The sequence below is a fragment of the Lagopus muta genome, chromosome 9 (genome assembly GCF_023343835.1).
Source record: "Lagopus muta isolate bLagMut1 chromosome 9, bLagMut1 primary, whole genome shotgun sequence".
NCBI lineage: Eukaryota > Metazoa > Chordata > Aves > Galliformes > Phasianidae > Lagopus > Lagopus muta.
Window position 1 is genome coordinate 7,632,442 of NC_064441.1, and position 23,143 is coordinate 7,655,584.

At 39.9% G+C, this 23,143-nt stretch overlaps 1 protein-coding gene across 12 annotated transcripts in view; it reads right to left on the reverse strand.

The window, feature by feature from the left end:
• The window catches only part of LOC125697360 (guanine nucleotide exchange factor DBS-like), a 141,720-nt gene that overhangs the window by 6,434 nt on the left and 112,143 nt on the right, over positions 1-23,143 (reverse strand). For 7 of the 12 annotated variants that reach the window (XM_048954440.1, XM_048954439.1, XM_048954436.1 and 4 more), the window contains 9 exons: positions 20,412-20,537; positions 17,307-17,528; positions 16,940-17,032; positions 16,429-16,507; positions 13,841-13,913; positions 10,779-10,888; positions 6,592-6,687; positions 3,318-3,407; positions 1,359-1,430 (listed from right to left, as the gene is read on the reverse strand). In XM_048954440.1, coding sequence (XP_048810397.1) covers positions 1,359-1,430; positions 3,318-3,407; positions 6,592-6,687; positions 10,779-10,888; positions 13,841-13,913; positions 16,429-16,507; positions 16,940-17,032; positions 17,307-17,528; positions 20,412-20,537 — 961 coding nt within the window. The remainder of the gene's footprint in view (positions 1-1,358; positions 1,431-3,317; positions 3,408-6,591; positions 6,688-10,778; positions 10,889-13,840; positions 13,914-16,428; positions 16,508-16,939; positions 17,033-17,306; positions 17,529-20,411; positions 20,538-23,143) is intronic. The other 5 variants (XM_048954446.1, XM_048954445.1, XM_048954437.1 and 2 more) reach the window with 4 other exon arrangements.

Consider the following 23,143-nt stretch of genomic DNA (forward strand, 5'->3'; position numbering starts at 1 on the left):
AGAGCGCAGCCAAATGAATCAAATACTGATGTTAAGTAATGAAAACAGTTGCTAGGTGAACAGTGCAGTGCTCTATTTCACTACAGCTTCCTCATTTTTAACATACTTTGCTTGCAGGTTTTCTGATCATTCTGTAGATGATGGTGTATGGTTTTGACACCCATCCACGCAGCAATAAAAACAGGCCAGGGAGGTTCTTCTCAGTGAGAAATGAGTATCACTCTTGATTAATGCAGCTTTGTAGGGGAAGTTTTTATCCAAGTAAATAATATCTTAAACATCATTAACTCTGTCAGAGTTCTAGCAACAGCAGCGATTTCTTCTGATGAAGGGACAACAATGTTCATTGTCTCCCACTTAAATCAACTCAGTTTGGCAAGGGATGTTGTACAGTAGGATCGTGTTCTTTACCCAAGGAAGGTCAGTTCAGCTCTGAAGTTGCACCCTGAAATACCTCCAGCCTCTGCAGCCACATGGTATGCTGAGATGAGAAGTATCTGTGTCTATAATGAGGATCTTATATCTATTAGAGAGCTATAAACATAGGAGATAGTTTTGATACGTTGCCAATCCCATAACTGACCTGGCTACTTGGCAGGGTTTTGTGCAGAGCAACACAATCATAAGGATTCCTCAGCTTACATCTCTCTTCTCCCTCTTTTGCAACAGGGGTACCTGACTGCTTGTGCCTCACATGGCAATGCACTCTGGCAAATCCTTGTGTAAAGGGAAACACTGGCAATGGAAGCTGGTGATCTTTCAGTGGTTGTGAAATCACTTCCCAGTTTAACGTTTTGGTATTGCTTATAAAACAGTAATTGATGAACCTGCTGCAACAAAATAGGTAGAGATTCTGCTTGACTGAAATGAAACACTGCACCTTAAATGGTTATCAATGCAGCCTAGCCTCTTTGTGACCTTCATGCATGTGGCTCCTGCTCCTCTTATTAGGTGTAGACCCTAACAAGGGAAGAGGAATGCAAGTGGCCAGACTGCAGGTGAAGGTGAAGAGTAATGCCTTGGCTCCCTGCTGCTGCCTGAGCTCTCCTCCCTTCCACGAGGTGAGGTAGAAGACAGGCAGAAAATCTAGATCCAGATCATGGTCTATTTACCAAAACAGGCAGAGAATCAGGGTTTTAATTTAAGTCCAACCCTAAGTAAAAGTTGATAAACAGAACATTAGTGCAGGAGACAAGAAAAAAGATGAAAAATTTGATTTATCACAGTTCAACAGATAAACTGACACCAAACCCCGATTGCCTCCAGTGTCATCCACTGACAGTGATGAGATGTGAATTCAGTGAATGATACAAAAAAACTGCTGAACAGGTTTTCATGCAGGATGGAAATACTCATACCTTCAAACCCCAGGGGAGTTGGGTCACTCTTTATTTCATGTCTCTTGACTTTAACTGCAGGAACAAGGGGACCTGTGTGAAGTTTGCAGAGTCACAAGGCTGTAAATATTGTCAAAGTAGAAACTTGCTTTCCCATTACCTGGAACCACAACCTGCATAATACTTTCCACATCACCCAGAAAAATGACTGTCTCTTAAGTTTTAAGTGGTGAAGACAAATACTTCTGTGATGTGAATAGGAAACAGATCTATTTTTGCAAAAGATGTCATAGATGTGTCTGCTCCCAGATTGACGGATGGTTTCTCTCCCACATGTCCAGGAGATGGCACTAATGCAGGCAGCTTCACAGTCAGCTTCCTACACACGAGGATGGCAGGGAAGAGCTGACAAAAGCCAGCACTTAGGTTCCACAGAACAGAAAGACATTCTTCTCAGCTCCACATGCAGTGCTTCTCCTGTGTCCTAACTGCATATGCAGAGGACTTGTGATGTGACAGAGCTGAGCCATTGCAGTGAGGATCAGCACACAACAGTGTGCAGTAGCCTTGAATAAGTCGACCCAAATACCCTATTTAGACCTGCATTTGGCTAATGATTAGACAAGACTCCAGCTCCAGTTCCTTCAGCACCTAAATTATTTACTTAAAGCAGATGTTGTAAATAAAAAACTTAATTGGAGAGCACTGATTTTGTTTTCTAGCTTTTGAAATCAGTACAAAAGTAGTTTTCTCAGCATTCCAAGAAAATTCCAACAGTCTCATGGTGGACAGAACCATACAAGTTTGAATTTCATTAACCTCTTCTCCTGAGCCATGCCTGTAATTTCCATATGGAAATGCTGAAGTATTATCACCTAAAGAAGTTGGCAAAGAAATATTTGTATGTAGAGGTGACATTACATCCTTCCTCTGATTACATCCTTCCCATTTCCTCCATGGTGACACTCTGAAAGCAGATCATTTCAGATACGTGTCACTTCATTCTACAGTTAAGGATATGGTTCAGATCCTTCACAAATATTTGGAAGGCTCTACATCAGGCACAGTGCCACCTCCTGACAAATAAATAGTGAAGACTTTTACACAAATGAGTTCAGCCATCTTTCCTTCTATTTTGGCTTGTGAAACACCCTGAAAATCTGAAACTTGCAAATCAATTGCTTCATTTCATTCCAGACAGCATTAAACCCCAACATAACCAGAATTTGACCATATGTTCTGTTTTCAAAAGCAGTTCCAACATGTAGGCATAAAGCCCTGCTGATTTTCAGCACAAGAAGCTTGCCCGGATGTATGGGTTGCTCCTGAGATTAAATATAGGCACTAGTGCGATGACTTAAAGTAAATTTGGTAAATGTGCTTTTTCTCAGTAGAATTACAGCTCAAAAATAAAATTTTCTTAAGTCCCCACAGGAACTGCATGGAGGTCAGTGCATTCTGGGCATCTACCTTGCTTATGCACTTCTGAAATTTTCCTTGCAAGCATTATTTCTAATGATAACTGCAATTATGCTAAATATGTTTTAAATTGGCACTGATTGCTACTCAATTTTTGTCTTAATTTCAAGCTTTCTTATCTGACTGCTGCTCAAAGAGGAGATCCTGTCTTTCCTACTGAAAGCAACAACCGTAAGCAGTTTCAAGGAAAGAAAATTCTGTTGCATTTCAGTTAACCCAAATCCAGGGAGAAGCTGGAAAACAAACCCTACAACAGCCAAGAATTAATTTGGCTTCCATGAAAACTAGCATCAGTTTTTGAAGCTGAGAAACCTTGATACACATTCAACTACCTTGGCCTGCATTCCTGCAGGTGTTGTACTTGTTCTAACTCTTCTGCTGAAACCTCATGCGTTTGTAAAAACTGAGCTTGATGAAATCACTCTGAGAACAGCATTTGGCAGTAAATTTGTTAGTCAGCAGGAAGGGAGAAGGGTAGCTAAGCAAGCAGCATGACGGTACCTTTGGTCACAGCAGATGCATTAACTGTGGTGCTGATGGAGGAGGCTAGGGAAAAGCGACGGGCAACTTCTCTTTCCTTAGATTCTGGATCTGGGAGAACAGACAGATGCAATGCAGGGCAGGATTAATACGGTTAATAAGCACTGTGGGTAAAAGATGTGCAAAGCAAAGCAGCAGCTGGGGAAGGGTAAATAGAAGGTAGCTTGCTCCCTAGAACAGCCAGGAAGGACGCTCTCTACAAAGTGAAAAGCACAGAAAATAATTTACAGAAATATATTTTCAAAGCAATTCCAATTGCACCAAATCTTAACACTGCAGAAAGGAGACTTATGCCAACTAATATTTTAGCTAGTCTAAGTATAGGTACAAAACACAGAATGATGTGCATGATAGAATGGTGCATGTGTCTGCAGATGAGGTTGGGATTATTTAGAGACACTGAACTGCTTGTTCTGTGATGACTGACCTGAAATACACTGAAAAACAAACACAAATGGTTTAGAGATCACATTATGGAGCACAGGCCCTATGAGGAGCAGCTGATGAAAGTGGAATTCTTCAGTCTGGAGAAGAGGAGGCTCAGAGGAGACCTTATTGCTCTATATAACTAACTGAAGGGAGGTTGCAGTGAGCCTCTTTTCTCATGTAACTAGTGACAGGACAAGAGGGAATGGCCTCAAGTTGCAGCAGGGGAGATTCAGGCTGGATGTTAGGACATTCTGCTTCTCTGAAGGAGTGGTCAGGTGCTGGAATGGGCTGCCCAGGTGGAGTCACTGACCCTGGAGTGTTCAAGGAATGTTTAGACACTGTGCTGAGGGACATATTTTAGTGAGAACTGCTGGTGATAGGTGGACAGTTGGACTGGAAGATCTTGCAGGTCTTTTCCAACCTTGATGACTCTATGATTCAATGATTCATAATTTCCGGAAGTTAAAAGTGTGAATGGTCTTTCCTTACTAGAGCAGTCTGGAAAAATAAAGGCACCAGAGTTTGTTTGTTTGTATATTCCAAATAATCCTTTTCCCAAATTCCATTCAGGAATGAAGACACATCTTTCCAAGATTTCACTGTGGGATGTGAGTAGCGTTTTTGACTCAAAATAGTTAATAAACAGATCAAAGGTGTAAATGGACTAACTGCTAGCCTCAGAGTGCACGTGATGCTAGGAGATGCATTGAAGTCATTAAGGAGCTCTTAGGAGGTTGCATGTACAGCAATACGCTTCTTGCATGTAGCAACTTGCAGCACCACTTGGGAGAAAAAGTTGCATGTTTACAAAAGTTTCAGGATTAACAATTTAGTTTTTTCTGTTGGCCATGTGCTGCATTACTCAAGTGACAATTTTCACTGAGACATGAATAAAGCTATTCATATCCTTTACATCTTGATTTCAGTAAGACAGTTGAACACTTAACTAACCAGGACACAAGTTCAGCTGAAAATGGCATTAGAAAAGGCTTTAAATATTCAGTTGAAGCTTTACAGAGTTGTCAAAAATTATTTGACATGTGATTTTCATGTTTTGATATTTTTTTTTATATAAAAAAAAAACTTTGGTAAAAAATTAAATGATTCTATTATCATTGAAGATTTGCCTGGGATAGATGAAGAGTTGTATCAAACAGTGTTCTTTATAGAACATGGTTATACGCTTTGCTGAATCCTAAGCTAAATGCTCCCAGCCAGTGACTGTGATTCAGAGATTTTTCTATTCCAGTTGCCTCATGTCTCTTAATGTACCTTCTTTTCTCCCTCTCTCTCATTGTTTTCATGGTTAACTGTCAAACAGCACTGGAGGAAAATAAATTTTACGTGATTTTAAACTTCAGGTTTAAATATCCTCTGCAAAACTATATTACTGTGAGGATTTGTTTTTCAGGAATCTTAAAATTCTCTTTCCCACTCATCATCTTTAAATTTGCCTGTTTTAGTGCTCAGTCACACAGCTTTTGTTCCTGCAGCCCTGCCTAGTGAATAACACACTCACTGTTCCCTTCTCACAGCTCTGCTGTAACAGCCAGTAACACAGTTCTGCGTTATCACTGCCTACAGAAATGACCACGGTCTATGAATTTACCAGGCTGTCTTCTGTCTCTAGGCCAGGACCAGATTAGTAACTGAACAGCACAACAAAGTGAAATCAGCAAACATTGGACATTGTGCAGTGGAACAAGCATTTCTCAAGTAACCAGATCCAACAAGTATTGGAGCCAAAACTGCCTACAGCTGAGGGGTATATAATCTTCTAAGGTATACCTTGCTCTCTGGAACATGGAATGACTGAACAAAACACAAGACGTCTCATATGACAAGGCAACTTTAGATAAAAAGAAGAAAGAGACCTAAACCAAAACTGCAGCATTATTCTGCATTCATCACATCAGAATCTTGTCATTGATTTCCCCTGGGCACAGGTCTGAAAACCACCCGCTTTTTTGTTTTCAGAAAGTTATTCTCATCCACTTAATAATACTTCTGTATTTCTATTCTTTCATCTTTTTATTCTTCCATCTCACTTTTTCCTCCTTTGCTGCTCACCTTCTCTATCACTGCATACTAGATCTTTGTCTCACAGAAGAAAAATCATTTATCAGAACAGGAGAAAAGCAATATCATAACAATTAAAAGAGTAATTACAATACATTTTCAAGTAGTAACTGTGAATATAGTCATCTAGTTTCACTTCTATTTACATTTCTTTATTTCCTCTAAAATCTCTTAGTATAGCCATCACAAGAAGATGCAGTGCTCTACACACGGATACTGTCTTCTAAATGCTTAAATGTAATTATATAAATGAATATAATGAAAAGGCAATAAACTCCAGATCTTCTGAATCCCAATTCCCCAGTCTAACCACCATGTCATGGCTAAGCAACATTTGAAAAACCAAAGAGATTCAACCAATGAACATTTTAACATATGAAAGCTTAGTGCACTGCAACACAGAGACGATATTCTTCCCTTCAAGCCAGTAAACTGCTGAAAGAAGTCAGGTTGGTAGCCACTGAGAAAAACAAATGTTATTTGCACTATGCACTATGAAAAGATCCAACCACTCAACTCCAAGGTTGCCTTGCCCACATTGTCATGGGAGCCATTTCTGGTAACAGGATATTTGAGAAGAGAAGCCATGTGTGTGTATCAGACAGGTGCATTTTTGTGGGATGTGGCAGCATTTTAGGAAATAGTGATGGATGACACTATGGGATGGAGAAAGCATTGTGCAGGAGACAGATGGCCAGAGACCAAATGCTGCATGTGGTGATTTTACCTTTGGGTGGAGCTCTGCGGTTGGAAAGACCTTGCAATGTGAATCGCTTTCTAGCAAGCGCTGTGCGCTCAAGGTTAAGGCTGGTGGAAGCATCAACTAGGAGAGAGAGGGAGAGGGAAGAGAAATAAGGAAGGAAGGGTCAGCCATTCAGCTTATGGGAAAGGAAAGGTTAGCACTGGATGACAACGAAAAATAAAGAATTGGTTTTGATTCAGTTCAAGCCTGAGCAAGAGCTAATCAATTAGAAAGGTGATATGAAGTTAGTGATTAAATCAGCTGAGCTAACAAAGCCGCTGGGCTGAGTTTGGCTCACTGAATTTCAATGGAGAAAAATAAACGAACAAGCAAAGACAAACAAAAAAACAACACAAGAAAAACAGGTGAAGGGATGTAGCTCTCATCAAAGGAAAATACAGTTTAGCAGCAAGCTCATTGAAAGGGATCTAGTGCTTTTCGCTATGAAAACACATCACTGTGGTTGGAATAGCAAGGCTGTAGGGAGAAATAAGAGGAGCCTTACAGTGCAGGATGCACACAGACAGCAAGCATTGTGAGCAGAAACACTTCTGCTGTCCAGCACAGCTCAGCAGTTTGCCACGATCAGCCCTGTGGCTGGTGTGCTCTCAGTCTTACCTGCTGAAGTCTTTCTAAAGCTGCCAAAGCTGGCACCTAGTAATGCACTTCACCTGGGACTTGCTGGGACATAAGTATGGCTATGCCATCAAAGCATACATGTCAGTCTCCTATGTGGATAAGCCCACCATGCCACCTGATGATCGCATTTATAAAGATAAGTCATAGGTGGATCAAAGTCCTAAGACTCTGAATTTCAAAGATATTCAGTTAATCACACTGCAGGAAAGAGGTGGACCAGGATCCAACTCCCTGACCCATGCACTCATGTCAAATTATTCCTATCTTTGTGTGGACAGGTAACACAAAGAAGGATTAAGGCAAATGATCAGGAAAAAAACCACGTGCTAGCTGCTTGGTTCCCTGCCTTGGGATTTAACCACTAACTTTCTTCTCCCTTTTATTTCATACACTGTCAAGTCATAATCATTAGGGGCACAAATGAAGACCAGGAATACAAAGGAAACATGGAGAGACTGAATCCAGACTGACAAACACCAGACATACAAGCTCAGCTTCCAAAGGAAAGTGCATCCCATCACTTCCTGATTTGCAGCCAAGATAACCCAGGATCCAAGGTGCCTGCATGCATAGGCAGGTGTGAAATGAACAGGTTTTAACAGCACAGTGTTATGTCAGCATGGTCAGCTCCTTCCATCCTGGGGCCTGATGCCAGTCTTGTGCCTGGCAGGTAAGGAAAGACTACAAGGACAGTGTCAGCTGTGGAGCTGCACACTGGTGCACTGGGATGCATATGGCTTTCAGACTACCTGTTCTGGCCTTCACTCCTTGCTGTGTCTGCTCCCACTGCTAAGCAATGCCTGTAAAGATACTGTGAGCCTGGGACAAGGCCTATCCTGCAGGCTGAATTTTGGATCACACTGGATTAGCTTATAAACAAGAAACTTGTATATGAAGTATATTTCCTTGCCATTTGTGAAGAGCAGGCAAATCCATAGTACTCAGTAACAGCAGTACCACAAGGAAAGTACAGCAGTGCATGTGTGCAGGGGGAATGCTTTTATGCTCATTCTGCTTGTTCTTCAGCCATCGAATTGTATCACTTCACAGAGGGACATTTTAGTAGTTCACAAGTCCCCTCAACTGCACAGCATGTACCAATCACTACAGACTGGTCTCTAGTGACATGATGTCTGTACCAGAGTTCTTTCAAACCTTTTCCTTCATTCTGCAGGTATAAGAAATAATTCTGAATCCCATTTCCAGACATAATAAGATCTAAATCTAGATGTGCAACAGGTTGATCATGAGCCAGCAGTGCACACTTGTGGCAGTGAGGGCCAAGAGCAGCCAGGGCTGCATGAGGAAAAGCCTTGTCAGCAGGTCCAAGGAGGTGATGCTTCACCCCACTCAGCACTGGTGAGACCCATAGGTCCTGTGTTGGGCTCCCAGAACTAGAGAGACATCAGTGCATGTGAGTGAATCCAGTGGGGAGCAATGGGTATGAGTAAGGGATTGCAGTTGCTGAATTATGAAGAGAGCGAGAGATGGAACTGTTCAGACTGTACAGAAAAGGCTGAGAGGGGTCTCATCAATATATACAAATTCCTTATGAGAGTGGGTAAAGATGGAACCAAATGTTTCTTGGTGGAGCCCAGCGACAGAATGAGAGACAATCCGCATCAACTGAAATACAGGAAATTTCACTTAAAAACATGAAAAAATCTTTTTCACTGGGAAGAGTAAAGACTGAGACTGTGTGCACTGGGAAGCTGTGGAGTCTCCATCCTTGAACACGTGCAGCACCTACTGAACACAGTGCAGAGCAACTTGCTCCAGCTGACCTTGCTGTGAGCAGGTTGGTGGGACCAGCTGTACTCCAGTGGTTACAGAAGTTGCTTGGCTTCCATGTAACTTCAAGTCAGTGAATTTACCAATCAGGTCCACACACACAAAAAAAAACTGTGTTATATGTGGACAACACATAATCACATGCACTTACCAATAACAGTGATAAAGCTGATATACCATGCCAACAGTTGCCCCCTCCCCCACCCACCCCACACACTCTGTACTACAGAAAGAAAACAGTATTTGGAAATAATCTGCTTTCATGCTAACTGCAAAGATGTAGGCAGTAATACAGTCGGTAGGTGGCACAAAAGAGACAATTTTAACAGAGCACCAGAATCCATGCTGCGCTTACACTGCAAACGAGCACAACCTCAGAGTCACAGCGTGATTCCTGTGCGCCTTCAAAATTAGGACCCAACTGTGCACCCGTAAAGGGACTGAATTCAGCCCTGCAGAGTCCCAGCTAGAGGCTGTAATGCTTCACAAGGACACAGATTAAAACTGCCGATAAAAGTGGGACATAGAAACTCGATAGCTCTTCCAATGGTTCTGTGCACAGCAGAGCAGGATGCGCACACACACCCTGAATCCCACAGAGAGAAATGAGTCACTGCTTAGCCCCGAGGGAGCAGCCACATACCAGAGCATGAGGTGGCTCTCAGCTGAGCTAGCAGTGAGTAGCAGAGGAATTACAGTGAGAGCCCAGAGAAACTGGTCATGGGAAAGCAGAAGACAGAAGAAGGAAAATCAGCAAATTGTGATCCCACCGCCCACATGCAAGTCGGACCAGTTAAAAATCACCAACTGTTTTCCTGGATATTTTTTAAAATAGAGTTTACAAATTTAAAATGAAATATTGCTTCTCAAGGTTTTTTTGTTTCTGTTTTTGTTTTTTTCATTTTAAAATATTTCACATTTAAACGATATCTATTATTACATAAACATGCTTTTAATTAATAAATTCCATTTTTTCTTGAAGAATCCATGACTTCCTCCCAATAATGAAAACTTATTATGATGAAAAAATGCTAATGAATCACCCACTTTTTTAATCAAAAGCTACTCAATATGCTTGACTATATTAAGAGTTTTTAATCCTCTTATGATTTTGGTTCTTTTTCTATTATTAAAAAGTCTTTGTTTGAAATAGTACCTGACAGAGAAACTGGATGAAATATTTTCTGTTCCTGCTACCACCAGATGAGTTCCACTTTCCTTTTAGAGTTCATTTTAACCTAGCTGTATAGAATTTATCAGTTGTCTTTATGCACTTAAATAATGGAGGGACTTTCTGTGACCACACGTGCATTTATTTACTATGAGCTATCAGGGAGTGTATACATAGAGAAGGTAAAAAGAAACCTGGGACACAAAGCAAGGACATTTGTTAGCAAAATTCATAGGCAACCTTAACATTAAATATGGTTAGAAACGAAGTTATCCAGGATATAGAGGCATACCATACCTCCAAAATTCTATTCCTAAAAGCAGAAGTTACATAAAGAGCATTGTAATGCATCAGAACTTGAACTTGAAAATTCCTAAACTGGCAGTGCTCCTTGGTATTCAAGACGTTTCACAGTGCAGTCACACAGGCTTGTAGCATTGTTTTTTGATGTTAAACATAGAAAACACACATTCTAACTATTCTGATAAGCTCTAGAAATGATTTTGCAAAACAAAACAAAACAAAAACTATTACCCTTTGGAATCAAAAAGCTCTGTCTCAAAAGTCCTACCTCTCTTTTGTCTGGCACTGGGACTGGAATTCCTGTTTTTATTGTTAGATGCTTCCACGTTTGATGTCTCGGATTTGTTTTCATATATGCTTGATGACTTTCTGCTATACCTTTGGACAAAAGAAATACAAAAATAGTTATACTCCTGTTTAAGAGCTAATGGAGCACTGAGCTGTGAGTCGGATACCAGCACTAAGCATTCTTTGTTACCATCAAATGCAGAAGCCTAAAGTTAAGGAGAAAAAGGCAGGTTTTAAAATCAGGTGTGCTATAATAGTCTGCACCTGTGCCACACAAGTATGGTGGAAGAAGCCATTCTGCATCCTTCCTCTTTTTGAAAGCACAACAGATTTGGAAGAAAGAGGGGAGAAACTGGATTACAAAAGAGGGTTGGATCTCAGTTCTCCATTCTTTAAAGCATGACTGTACTTGATTCCAGGAAAGTGAGTGCTGAGTGGCCACACAGAGGTCATAGCACATGTAGACAAGCATATGGATTCCACTGGCTCCTGGACCCCCCAGCTTCTGTTCCTTCTGCTTCCATGAATCCAAGTGGAACACATATTTGTACAACTGAATCACAGACCAGAGGATCCATCTTGTCAGATGTGCACAGGTACACACGTTGCCATTTGTAATGGGGATGCCCCCACTGCCCCAGGTCCATATAGCATTCAAGCTGCAAAGTTTTTGTGTAGTTGTTGCCCTCCTCATTCTGCCTGGCAGCTTAGTTTGGGTGTTTGACTATTATCTTTGGCAGATTGATTTTTCTACCCATTTCATTATATCTACCTACTTGATACACTCTTCTGAAATGCTCATTATTAACACGTCAGCTACTATATTGCTGTTTACAATTAACATATGAACTTTTATACTTAACATACCTGTCTTGCTGTAAGGGAAAGCCCAAATTATCATTAAAATCTTAAAAGCACTTGGACTGCTAGAGATCTGAGAATACTTCTAATAAGTACAAGGCAGCATGAGACGTCTTTATATTTGAATCCTTGACCTGCTTCTGAGAGAACCTTAATGGAGGTCTCTGTTACCTCCTGCACTAGATCTAAATGCAATTTTACAGCCTGATGGTAGATGGGACTCAAAATAAATACGGGAACAAATCCAAAGCACATTCACATTTCTTTATTGTTTTATCTCTGGCCCTTCCCAACCAGGCTGAGATAACTGCAACACGCAGCTGACAGAGTTAAGGATTTTCAGCTGTGAGAAAGATTCCAAGAATCACAGACCCACTTCTCTGAAACAGCATCTGCAGTAGAATTACAAGTATCTGTATATATCTTTGTGCACAGGATGTTTTTACATGGATGTATGACTGAATCAGTCATTTCCAAAAAGGTAGACAATTAAACAATTAAAAAAATAGTCTCTTTAAACTGCATATGTTTCAGTAGATTAGGAAACAATGCTAAGGGATCAGTTCATTATCACTGAAATGCAGCAACCACCCTTTCAGAGAGATATCAGCAGCAACAGATACCACAGGACATCTCATTTTAGGATTAAACAATGAAACTTTCGGGAAGAACCTACAGAGAGAGAATTTACATAGATTGAACAGGATTTGGGGACATTCAACCATCACCTGTATTAAATGCATCAACTGTGAGTGTTTATGTTGCAGACATCTCAGCTCCAGTCCTTAGCTCATGGAATTGCAGCCCTAAGTACTGTGTTGGCTTGCAAACAAGTAAAGGGAACTGTGAATGGATATGGCTTGGGGAGGTGGAGGTTTTCTGCAAACAGATTTCCTCAGAGTCACAGTACAGGTTTGGCAATTCCCAATAAGCAATAATCATTTTACAGAAGGGCAACCCAGGAGAGGGCATTGCAACAGTTAGAAATATCTCAGTAATTAACTTCCAGCTGCTGGCAGAGCACTGATTACTCTGGCTGCTCTTTGGCTAATACTATCTACTCCTGGCTTAATAACAGCATCTTTCACAACTGGGGCTGCTTAGTCATCTCATTCATAAACAGACCGTGCACATGTCACAAAGTCTAACTTCCTCCTCTCACTTCTTGCTGCTGCCCAGCATCCCAAACCTGGCTGCAGGCAGGGCTCCGCAGTCTGAGGAATTCTGGATCCACTGTTTCTCACTGGTCACTGCAGAGGTGTCTCATGCTGCAATTCCTCTGTCCTTGCTCTCTGAGACATATTACAGAGGATCAAAGTGGCCTTGGTTTACAAGAGCCACTGAGAGTCCGTACTTTGTTCCACTTATGAAAGCTCAGTGTCTTGTTCTGTCATGAAGACATACCATATTTTCTTGCCTCCTATAATAACCCAGCATTAAGAGTGGAGGCATCTAAGCTCTCTTCTCTATGGTAGTCAGTAGAGCATGGACAAGCACTAATTTTTTCTTTTGATTTAATCCTTTCTAGGATAAATATATATTCTTTCTTCCTGGAGTTGATTAATTTCCTGCTGTCATATTTTGCCTATAATTTCTGCTTTGAAAATTCTCACTTTAAAAGCTTTGTGAGAAGAATTGATCTGAAATATTTTTGAACAATTATCTCCTTCTGTCTCCAAGGTGGTTTTGCTGAAAGATTTTCACCTTAAACCTCTTCAGCTTAGGCTTTAAACCTGAAATATAACCAATCCAAGAGAAAATACAATGCAGGATTAGCAGCACTACATGTATTTAATTTTTCTTGCATTGAGCTGCATAGCTCTCGAAGGCTGGCTATGTTTACCAGGGATATCTTGGTTTAGTTAGTCCTGCAAACACAAAGAAAACTTTACAGTGGTATGTCGTGCCAACTCACGTAGCAAATTTGCCAGCAATTGCAGCATTACAAAGATGTGCTGACAGCTCCATCTAACATCCAGGAAATGTTCCAGGGAGCACATGGTTCTTTGGAAAATTCAAATGATGATTTTTTAAATGAATTCTGCATTGAGATTCTGAGTTTCCCCATGAGCAAAACTTTTATCTGCATTTACATGGCTTTATACAACAGGCAATTTAATAAGTTCATACTCCAGAAGCTAGACATAGAACACTAAGAATTTATGCACTGAGAAGACTTACCTGGCTATATTGGAGGAATTCATTGGTGCATGGTACACACTTTCAGTGATTCTTTGGTGTAGTTGACTTGCTTCTGTTATAGAAAAAGGAAAAAGAAATTGATCCAAATTGTATAAGCTGCTTCCTGGATTGTGTAAAATATGAGAAAGAAAAAAAGGGAAGGAAGAGATGAGGGGAGATGTGGGGAGGGAAGACAGATGCTGATGAGCTGTTTTTCATGGCCAGGAAAGTCAGACACTGACAAGTGAAGAGTGAATGTAAAGAACTGCCCTCAAAGTCTCAGGTTGCTGAGATACTGAGGCTACTTTGGAAGAAGAAGCTCCTGTCAATGAGATTAAAGTAGAGAAAGGGGAAGAGCAATACTGAAAGATTAATCTTCACAAAATCTTTTGTGGGTGGCAGTGCTGGGAGAAAGGAGAACTTAGGGCAGGAAGTCAGAAGTAGCTATTCCTGGTTTTGGCAACTGATTCACAGCCTCACAACCTCTTGAGCTGCATCCTTAATTCCTTTGCCTGCAGAAGAGCCAATTATATACATGGGGATCTGTGCAGCAAGGTGTTGCCCAAAGCCTTGCTAGCACTCTATCTCACGCAGAACTCTGTAGAGGACACGTACTAAATGTTTGGACACTAATTACCCATATGTTAAATTGTTTATGACATACCTTTGTACACCTCCTTTGCCCTTTGCTCACTTAAATATCTCAGCTGGTTCCTTCCAACATTCCAACCCTCTGTGCAATTCTTAACAACAGTCATTAAAAACAGCTCAGACAAACATTTCCTTCTTCGTTCTTGTTACAGTGCACAGTTGGAAAAATATCCAGTCTTGGATTAAGCAAGGAATTACAGCCTCTTCTTTCATAAGTCATTGGAAATAGAAGCAATTGCTTAATACTACTGGAAAGGGCATTTTCTTCCTGCTCTCAGTATTGGAGTAAGGGCTTTCATCATGTGATAATTTCAGAAAAGGCAAGGCTGCAACAGTACATAAGGTACCATTTCTGCCCTGTGATTGCTGATCTCTTGGATTCACAATGAAGGAAATTTTGACCTTACTTGAAGTAAACTTGGAGGTTCTCAAGACCAGACTGGATGTAATCTTGGGCAACCTGGTTTGACAAATAACTGACTCTGCTTTGGGAAGGATAGTGGAGTGTGATCTCCTGAAATATCTTGAAACCTGAATTATTTTAAGATTCTGTGATCTTGAGACAAAACAGTATAGAATATCAAAATATTTTCTCCATAAAGTATTTTTCTGTTCTGTAGAAGCCCAAGTCAAGTCACCCTTTATACTTCAGAAGTAAATATGAGAAATAACAGTAGACATCAAGAGATCAAGTCCTGAAATAAGGCTGATAAGAATCTTGATTTCTTTCCTCAGCAGTTCTGCTGAACTGACTGCAGTGAAATTCAGAATGAAAAAGAGAAAGGATGACTATAAGGATAGAAACAAAAGATCTGAGTGCAAAGTGTTTATTTATGTGTACATATGTTGTGATGGCTTCCATTACGTTGCTGAAGCTCACATGCATAGTTGTTTCTATCCACTTAAGGAGACTGCAAGAACTTGTCTTTATGAAACAGACAATTAAGATAAAGGTGACCTCTAAAGTTAAAGCACAAGCACAGGTTTCCGCCTAGGACAAAATCTGCTTAGGAATCTTAAGGATGTGGGAGGAGATGCTTTGCTGGCATTGCTTTAAATACTGTGTATGACAGAAGCAGAAAATGACAGGTCAAAGCAAGAAACAATGCTGGGACACAAGAAGAGTCTGTAATGAACACAGCCATGCTTTTTTGTCCTTAGGAGAACATGCAAAATGGATTTTAGGACAAAGTACATTATTGTTCATAAAAACAGTAGTATCTCAGGTGGTTTTCATCACTATGTTCTCTTACTATCTAGAATAACCAAACTGAATTTTGGCTGTCTTAGGCTTAATAGAATGTCTGTCATTGTTCTAGGTACTTACAAGGCCTCAACCATTCACGTGTTGAGCATGTCACCAAACAGCTTTACAGTGACATCTCAGTGAGAGAGGGAAATATCATGAATCACATTTTAGAGGAAGGTCGCTATGATGAGAAGATGGAAGAGATGACTGACAATCACATCTACAGAAGTCAAAACATAACGAACGTGACCAGATTTAAAACTGCCTATCCAACAAAACAAAACAAACAAAAAAACCCCCACAACAATCAACCCAAAACCACGAAGTAAAATAAAGTATGAGACAGAGAAAAGCAGTTGTGTGCACTCATCCGTGTATGGAGAGATCTTTCATGTCAGTCTTGTAAGAAGGCACGGAGCGAAGTCTGGGCCCACATCTCCTCATGTGCTGATAAAAATGAATGTCTCTAGCATTATGCTTGAGAGGGAGGACAGAGGAAAATCACATTCCTCAGACTAATTGTGAATGGAATAATTATTCATGCAATCCAACTCGTCCTCTTGCATAGAAGCTCAGTTCTTGCTGGTTTCATTGCTAGTCATGAATGACATTATAAGTCATCCCAGTTCCATGTTGTCGTACACAGCTGCAGGAAGAACCAACATCATCAGATCACACTGTGTCTTACCTCTACATGCTTCCAGTTGTCCTGTTAGAACTTTGCGTATCTCAGAAATCCAGGTGTTTTTCAGCTCAACAGAAGATGCCTGAGGACACAAGAGGAAAAGGCAAAGCAGATCAAAGCATGCTACCAGCCCCTTGGATATCCTAACATATGTTTGCTCTCAGCTTCACATAAGAATGAAATTCCATGGCTAGATTTTCAGATCAAAAGAAAGGATACTTTTCAAGATGGAAAGGTTACCATGAATCTAAGGTCCAAGTCCTTGCCTTTCTGTCCAATCTTCCAAGTAATTTTCCACTACTTTGCTTTCTTTTCTGCCCAAGTTCACATGATATATTGGCATATACAAAATATACAATGATATATTGGTAATTTTAGAGCCAACACAACAATGAAGATTTCAATTGTTATTTCATGACTGTACAGGACAGTGAAATTCATGAAACTGAAAACTTCGTTAAAAATATTCAATTCAAAGGAAGTATAGTTCTCAGAAATAAAGGATTGTTGTTACCTGGATGATATAGACTTCTTCTCTACCATTATACCAGATCTCAAACTTCTTGTTATCTCCTTTTACATTTTCTGTGATGCCCACTGTGCTCATCTGTTTCAAAATAGAAAATTAGAAGCTGCATTTGGGAAAATGTAAGTAGTCTTTAAGTTCAGTCTCCCCCAAGATGCATTTTTAAAAGGCTGTATTGAGTTGCAAAACTAAGGTTCACATCTGGAGTCACAGCACATATGATTGGGTCTGTCTCCAAACCAAAACTAAAATGGGAGCTTCCATTTACTCAGTGTTGCAAGATAACTCCAGGTCTCCTGTATTGCTGGAACAAAAACTTTATTTCTTCCTCCTTTCCCATGACCACATTTTTTACCTTTAATGAATTTTTAAAGCTGTATGAAGCTGTCTTCTCATGACCATCTGTGTTCTCCTCTCGTTTTTTGCAAAAAAGCAGCATCTTTGTGTAGAGAAAGAGGTGTCGCTGCATTGGTTTGAATCTTGCCAAGTCCTTCACCTTGTTGTGACCCTTCTTGTGGTCAGTCCACACATTGAAGGAACCTTGCATCAACAGCTTACCAAGCTCACTTACGTCCCCCTAGCAGGCAAGGAAAAGAGAGAACAAACATTATGTCCAAACTTGGTTAATCACAGGCACAGAGCCCTCATCTGGGCAGAGGCATTTGCCCAGGCATCCCTTCTATCAGAGGGCAGACATGTTACATCTGCAAGTCCACCTACTCATATCTTGCTAAACCTGTGTGTTATCTTCCTACTATGTTTAACACATTGCTTTCCATGTCCATAATTCCCACTTTGCCTCCCAATTAATAGTTAGAGTCAGTACCATATTTACATCATGTACATTAGCTGTCCCCTCTGATGATCACACAAGCAGCAAGCTTTTCTGACAAGAACTGAGTTTCAGTGCTCCCGACTCCAAGGCATTATGAAAAGCTAGTGAAGGTATGCAAGCAAATTCTTTGGCTCCAAAAGATTCTCTGTTCAGTTTCTTCTCTGCTATGATCTTCTCATGTATTCATCCCTGAGCAGGACCTTGAAAGACACTTAGATGTCTGAAGACACAGACTGGTGCCTAGAGTTATGAGGTGTGTAATTCTCTCCCATTGCAAAACAGCATTTTGTCAATAGCTTCTCAGCTCACCATCTGTAAACTATGCAGTGCTGTACAGCCTTGGGCAAAGAGAGAGCAAATGCACCAGAGATGCATAAAAGTATCTGAGGGAGAATGAATCTAAACAGGAAGCAGACCTTTCTGAGTTAAAGACCTTACGTGAGGACCACTGATGGGCAAATACTTCAATGGAGATAAATGACATTTGGCTCAGATTCCACCAACAAAACATTTACAGCTCAGTTCAGTACTGAAGAGTGTAATAATGTGTGGATATGGTACATATCCAGAGCCAAATTGTCTGGCACTATGAGCTGCACTCACAGTGTATTACAGTGTTACAGAGTGTAGTAACATGTGGATACAGAGGACATGGCTACATCCACCTAGTAATGTGCTTCAGTGAGTAATGATGAGCATAATGATGCTAGTGGCAAGTTTAACTGGCAGTACTTTGCATAATAATTTTAGAGAATAAGCTCAGTTCATTATCAAAAGACATGTTTTCAACATTGCTATGTTCTATCGATTATGAGGGCAGATGATGGCTCTGAGTGGGAATGATTTCTTAAAGCACAGATTGCAAATTGGTCTCCTTCTCACTCACTACTCTACCTTAGATCTAACTGCAAAATAAGGGTATGTTTAGGTACTGTTCTACTCCACATAGGCATGTTATTAGGACTCTCATCCATTAGATGGATGGAGATGGCAGTTTGCAGCAAGACTTTGCAGAAGACTTTGAACATCAGCCTAAAACTCCTGGGCTGTGTCTTCAGTGTGGACAGAAGTACAGAAGCACACTATGTCTGATAACTTGTGCTAGTAGACTGTGATAATTTGTCCCAAAGAAAGTTTGTTTAAGGTGAATGATTTTAACCTTATCTCAGATACAATTATTTGCTGTTAGAACAATACATTGGATCTCATGCTTATGAAAGATGGGAGATATGTATGAATGGCTAATGTGCTGCATAGCCAACGGACAAACTATCCAGACCACATTGTATATAAAAGTTAGAATGACTGTAGGAAACATCTCAGAATGTTCCACTTTCCAAGTCCTTTACTCTGCTTTGTTGTGGCTTGGCTAAAAACAAACAAAATAAAAACATTAAAAACAACCAAACAAAAAACAAAACAGCAACGTTAAACACGAGTTCAACTCCTTGAGCCTGTACGTACACAGCTCCATGAAACTAGAATTGCCTATGCAATTAGGAGCATTCATCAGCTGCCACAAAACCTGCCTTTCCACTGGCAGAGTATCTGTCTCTGAAGGTGTTTTTGGCAAGTATTTCTACCATGTCTGCATGAGAAAAAGTCTCAAAAGGGGTGTGGCTTTGTGAGCAATGGGAGGTGCTTATTTGGCCATCGCAGCCGAGCACCAAGGACAGATGGAATGAGGAGAAGAAATGGTGGGTCCATGATACATAGTTAGGCACGCATTTAAATTCATTTATAAAATAATGCTGGCACAACAGGCATAGTTTCCTCAGCTATAAGATGGAGATGCACTTGAAAAGAAAGAGATAAATATAGAAATCAGAACTTCTGAAGCCTTTCCATCATGCAAAATAAAGTTTGCTCTTTCCACTTAGACACAGTGCAGACCCCAGCACTTTTTCTGGAAGTCACATTCTGCACTGTTCTTCTGGTGCTCTAGTTATTTCTCTGATAAAATAATTCTTTGAACCTTACATTTTTTCCTTTTTCACCCTATAGCTATTTCAGAATGGGCAATCGCATCACCCTCAGGCCTCATGTCATCAGACACGCTTCTCCTTTTTACATTAGTCATTTCCACTTCTCACTGAAGGGTTCATGTTCTGTACTAGATCTTGTAAGTCATGTGACTTCAGTGGAGCTTCAGTAGATATATATATACATTCGTGGCCTTATTTGTACTGTAGCTGTTATTTCACATCTCAGATAATAAGTTTGCCAGTCACTGGGGTGGGTTTTATTACCCACTTCAAAGCGAATCCAAATATTCTTCCCTAAGAGCAAAAGATTTGGAGATGCTTGAGTTGCACTGGGGTCGCAGACAGTTTCAGCAGATTTCTTAAGTTACGTCACTCATTTTTGCTGCCTCTCACTTACAAATGAGTTTTGTCTGTGATTACTCAAGGATTGCATTTGTCCCATTTCCTTCCCACATTCACCACCCACACCCATGTATGTTGGCAAGTCTTCTAGATAACTACAACATGCCACTGAAGAGCATCCTTCAAGCATGTGACCTAGGCTCCTTCAAAGTGTACCAGCCATGGGCACAGGGTGATCCGTGATGATAAAGAACATTGTATGAGTCAAGACAACAGTAAGGGCAACAACAAATAATACCTCGTATCCTGTGATTGCGATCTGGTGCATGGAGTCATTTACGGATTTGATGATACCAAGCACTGTGGCCAAGGCCTCTTCCAGTTCAGCAGTACCCTCTGAATTCTTGCTGCATTTCAGCATTTCCTGATGAAACAATGATGAGAAAAGTATTTGAAAATTTCTTATATCAGAAGCCAACACAACCCAGTCTTCTCTGAAATCTGTGCAGCAGAAATACAGGATAAAATAAAAACAGAACATTCACCAGGATTGTCACTGAGGATGAATACTTTGAAATTCTTCACATGTTCAAGTTTTATGGGTTTATTTAAGATGGGATAGGAGCATTTTTACACAATTACAATCATCTTTCATATATCACAAAACTACTTTCTTTTTTTTTTTTAATTTTTTTTTACTTCATACCTGCTAGAAAAGAAACTCAATCTTAGTGTAATGATTTCTGGTATTACAGAATTCACAATTTTCCTGGAGAATTTCTTCCGATTTGTATCCCCACTACTGAAAATATTAATTAATTTCTAGTTTGATCTTGTAAGGCTTGAGGTTCCAATCAAAAGGTCTTAGTAAGCTCTTATCTGATGAATAAAGAAATTCTGCATGGAAAAAACAATCAATTCCTGGATAGATGTTTAGACCACGGTCAGATTATCTCACAAATCTTTCTTCTCTACATTAAGTGAAGATTTTTTGATCTATAAAACAAGTTTTTCAGATGTTAATTTTTTGGGAGGAAGTAAGACAAATTACTACAAATCCTTCCCATCTCTTATTCTCTATGCTTCTCCACTACAGATTACAGATCTGCATTTGCAAATGTGAAAACCTTTTTTAAGGGATAGTCATTTTGAAGAATGATGTTGGTACTTAGCAAATAAAAATTATTAAACATTGAATTCTGCTTGAAATAAGGTCATTCCATCTTCCCATCTCCGCATTAAAAACAAGACACAAAATCCTTGACAAGCATGTGCCCAAAGCAAAGAAACTAAAAAATCAAACTTTTTAAGGGATCAATTGTTGTGATTACTTCATATAGAGAGATCTTATTTAAAGCCCCAAATATTTAAGGCCAACACCTTACTTAGCCCAGTAGAGCTCCTTACAAGGTTCTCTTATTTCTATGTGTGTTATTTGCTTGAAAAGTTCTAGTTCTAATTATTTTCCTTGAACCAACAGTTACAACCTATGCAATTCATGAAAGACACAAAAATCTTCTGTTTTTAAATGGTATAAACTGCCTTGCCTCTTGCACTTCTGCCTGTAGAGAAGCCTAGGATTTCACTCAAATGCACAGATATTTGTTGTTATGTTTTCGGGTTTTTTTACTTTATTTTGTAGAAAGTAGTTCTTGGCAATGAATGTCCACTTGAGATCAGAATCAGACTTTATGCCCTTGCTAAAAGCATCTAGGGGAAAAATGTTTAATAGATACAAATCCACATATAGTTCATACAGTTGTGAGCAGACACGAATCTCAAAGCAGTTGGAAGATCCCAAATGGCAGGATTCTGTCCTCAAACACTGAGGTAACCAGGTCCTAGAGGCTAGAAGCAGGATGCATTCTTATGTTACCTGTTGCACAGTTTCCACTATGGATCCCTGCTCTCTGTATAGTGGGACTGGTGCTTTTTAACATTAGCTATACTGACTTGCAGCCCGCTGGTTTCATAACTGTGACCCAGAATTTAAAACTAGTCTGATCACAGAGCGTCAAGGCACACCACTAAGGCACTTCTTTGTGACCAATTCTTCAGACTCCTGTTTTCCTATACCCGTAAAAACTCCTGCTACCAGAGATACAGTGCACCATCTTCATAGATCTCATAATCCTTGACAAAATAAACGTTCTTGCCAATGTTTTGCCAAGTATAAAACTGGTCTGACCAGCCTCAACCCTAATAGCTGCTACATGTTTTGCTGGAGAATTTTGCTCCTTGATCTTGTTATATTTACAGGCATTTTTCAAATTAAAAATATAATCTGGTTTATTCTTGCTCTTCTGAACACTTTGACATTTTCTCCTCTCTCCCAGAACAGTTTCAAGAAATTGAACCAAATTTATTTCTGGATTAAATTGATACAATTGTACTGGATTCAGTGAAGCTGCATGCTTTTTAACAACCTCCTTCAATTTTTGGTTTCTATAGTTATCCAGTAAGAGGTCACAAAACTACTGCAGAGGTGAATGACCATCCAGATCCTCACATAGCTTAAACTGGCCCAATTTGACCAGAATTTCAAGCACAGACAGTGGTCTTATAGCTCCAACCAATCAAAAGGGAAGCTCCTATACTCATCCTGTAGAAAAATTGTGGACAATTTATTCTTAGTTGGGGCTTTAAATGTAAGAGTGGCTCCTTCTGAAAGGTTTGAGTCACAACTACCATAAGTTGGTTCAGAGAGCTGAAAGAGTTCTGTTAAATGAGGATGGATGCCAGAGATGGGATAGAGAATATCAATTCCTGTTTTTAAACCGTAAAGCCACACTGAGCAAATAAAAACAATTTCAATTTCTGATTAAAGGTAAGTAAAACAATAAAATATTTGCTACATAAAATACTCTATTTTGTTTTCCCCCAGCACTACTTATCCTGAAACAGTAGTCCTTTTTTGACTCTGTTGCTATTTTGCATTAAAAAGTATTTGTTGGTGAAGTAAGAGATGATTTCATAGAATCATAGAATCATAGAATCACAAGGTTGGAAACGACCTATAAGATCATCCAG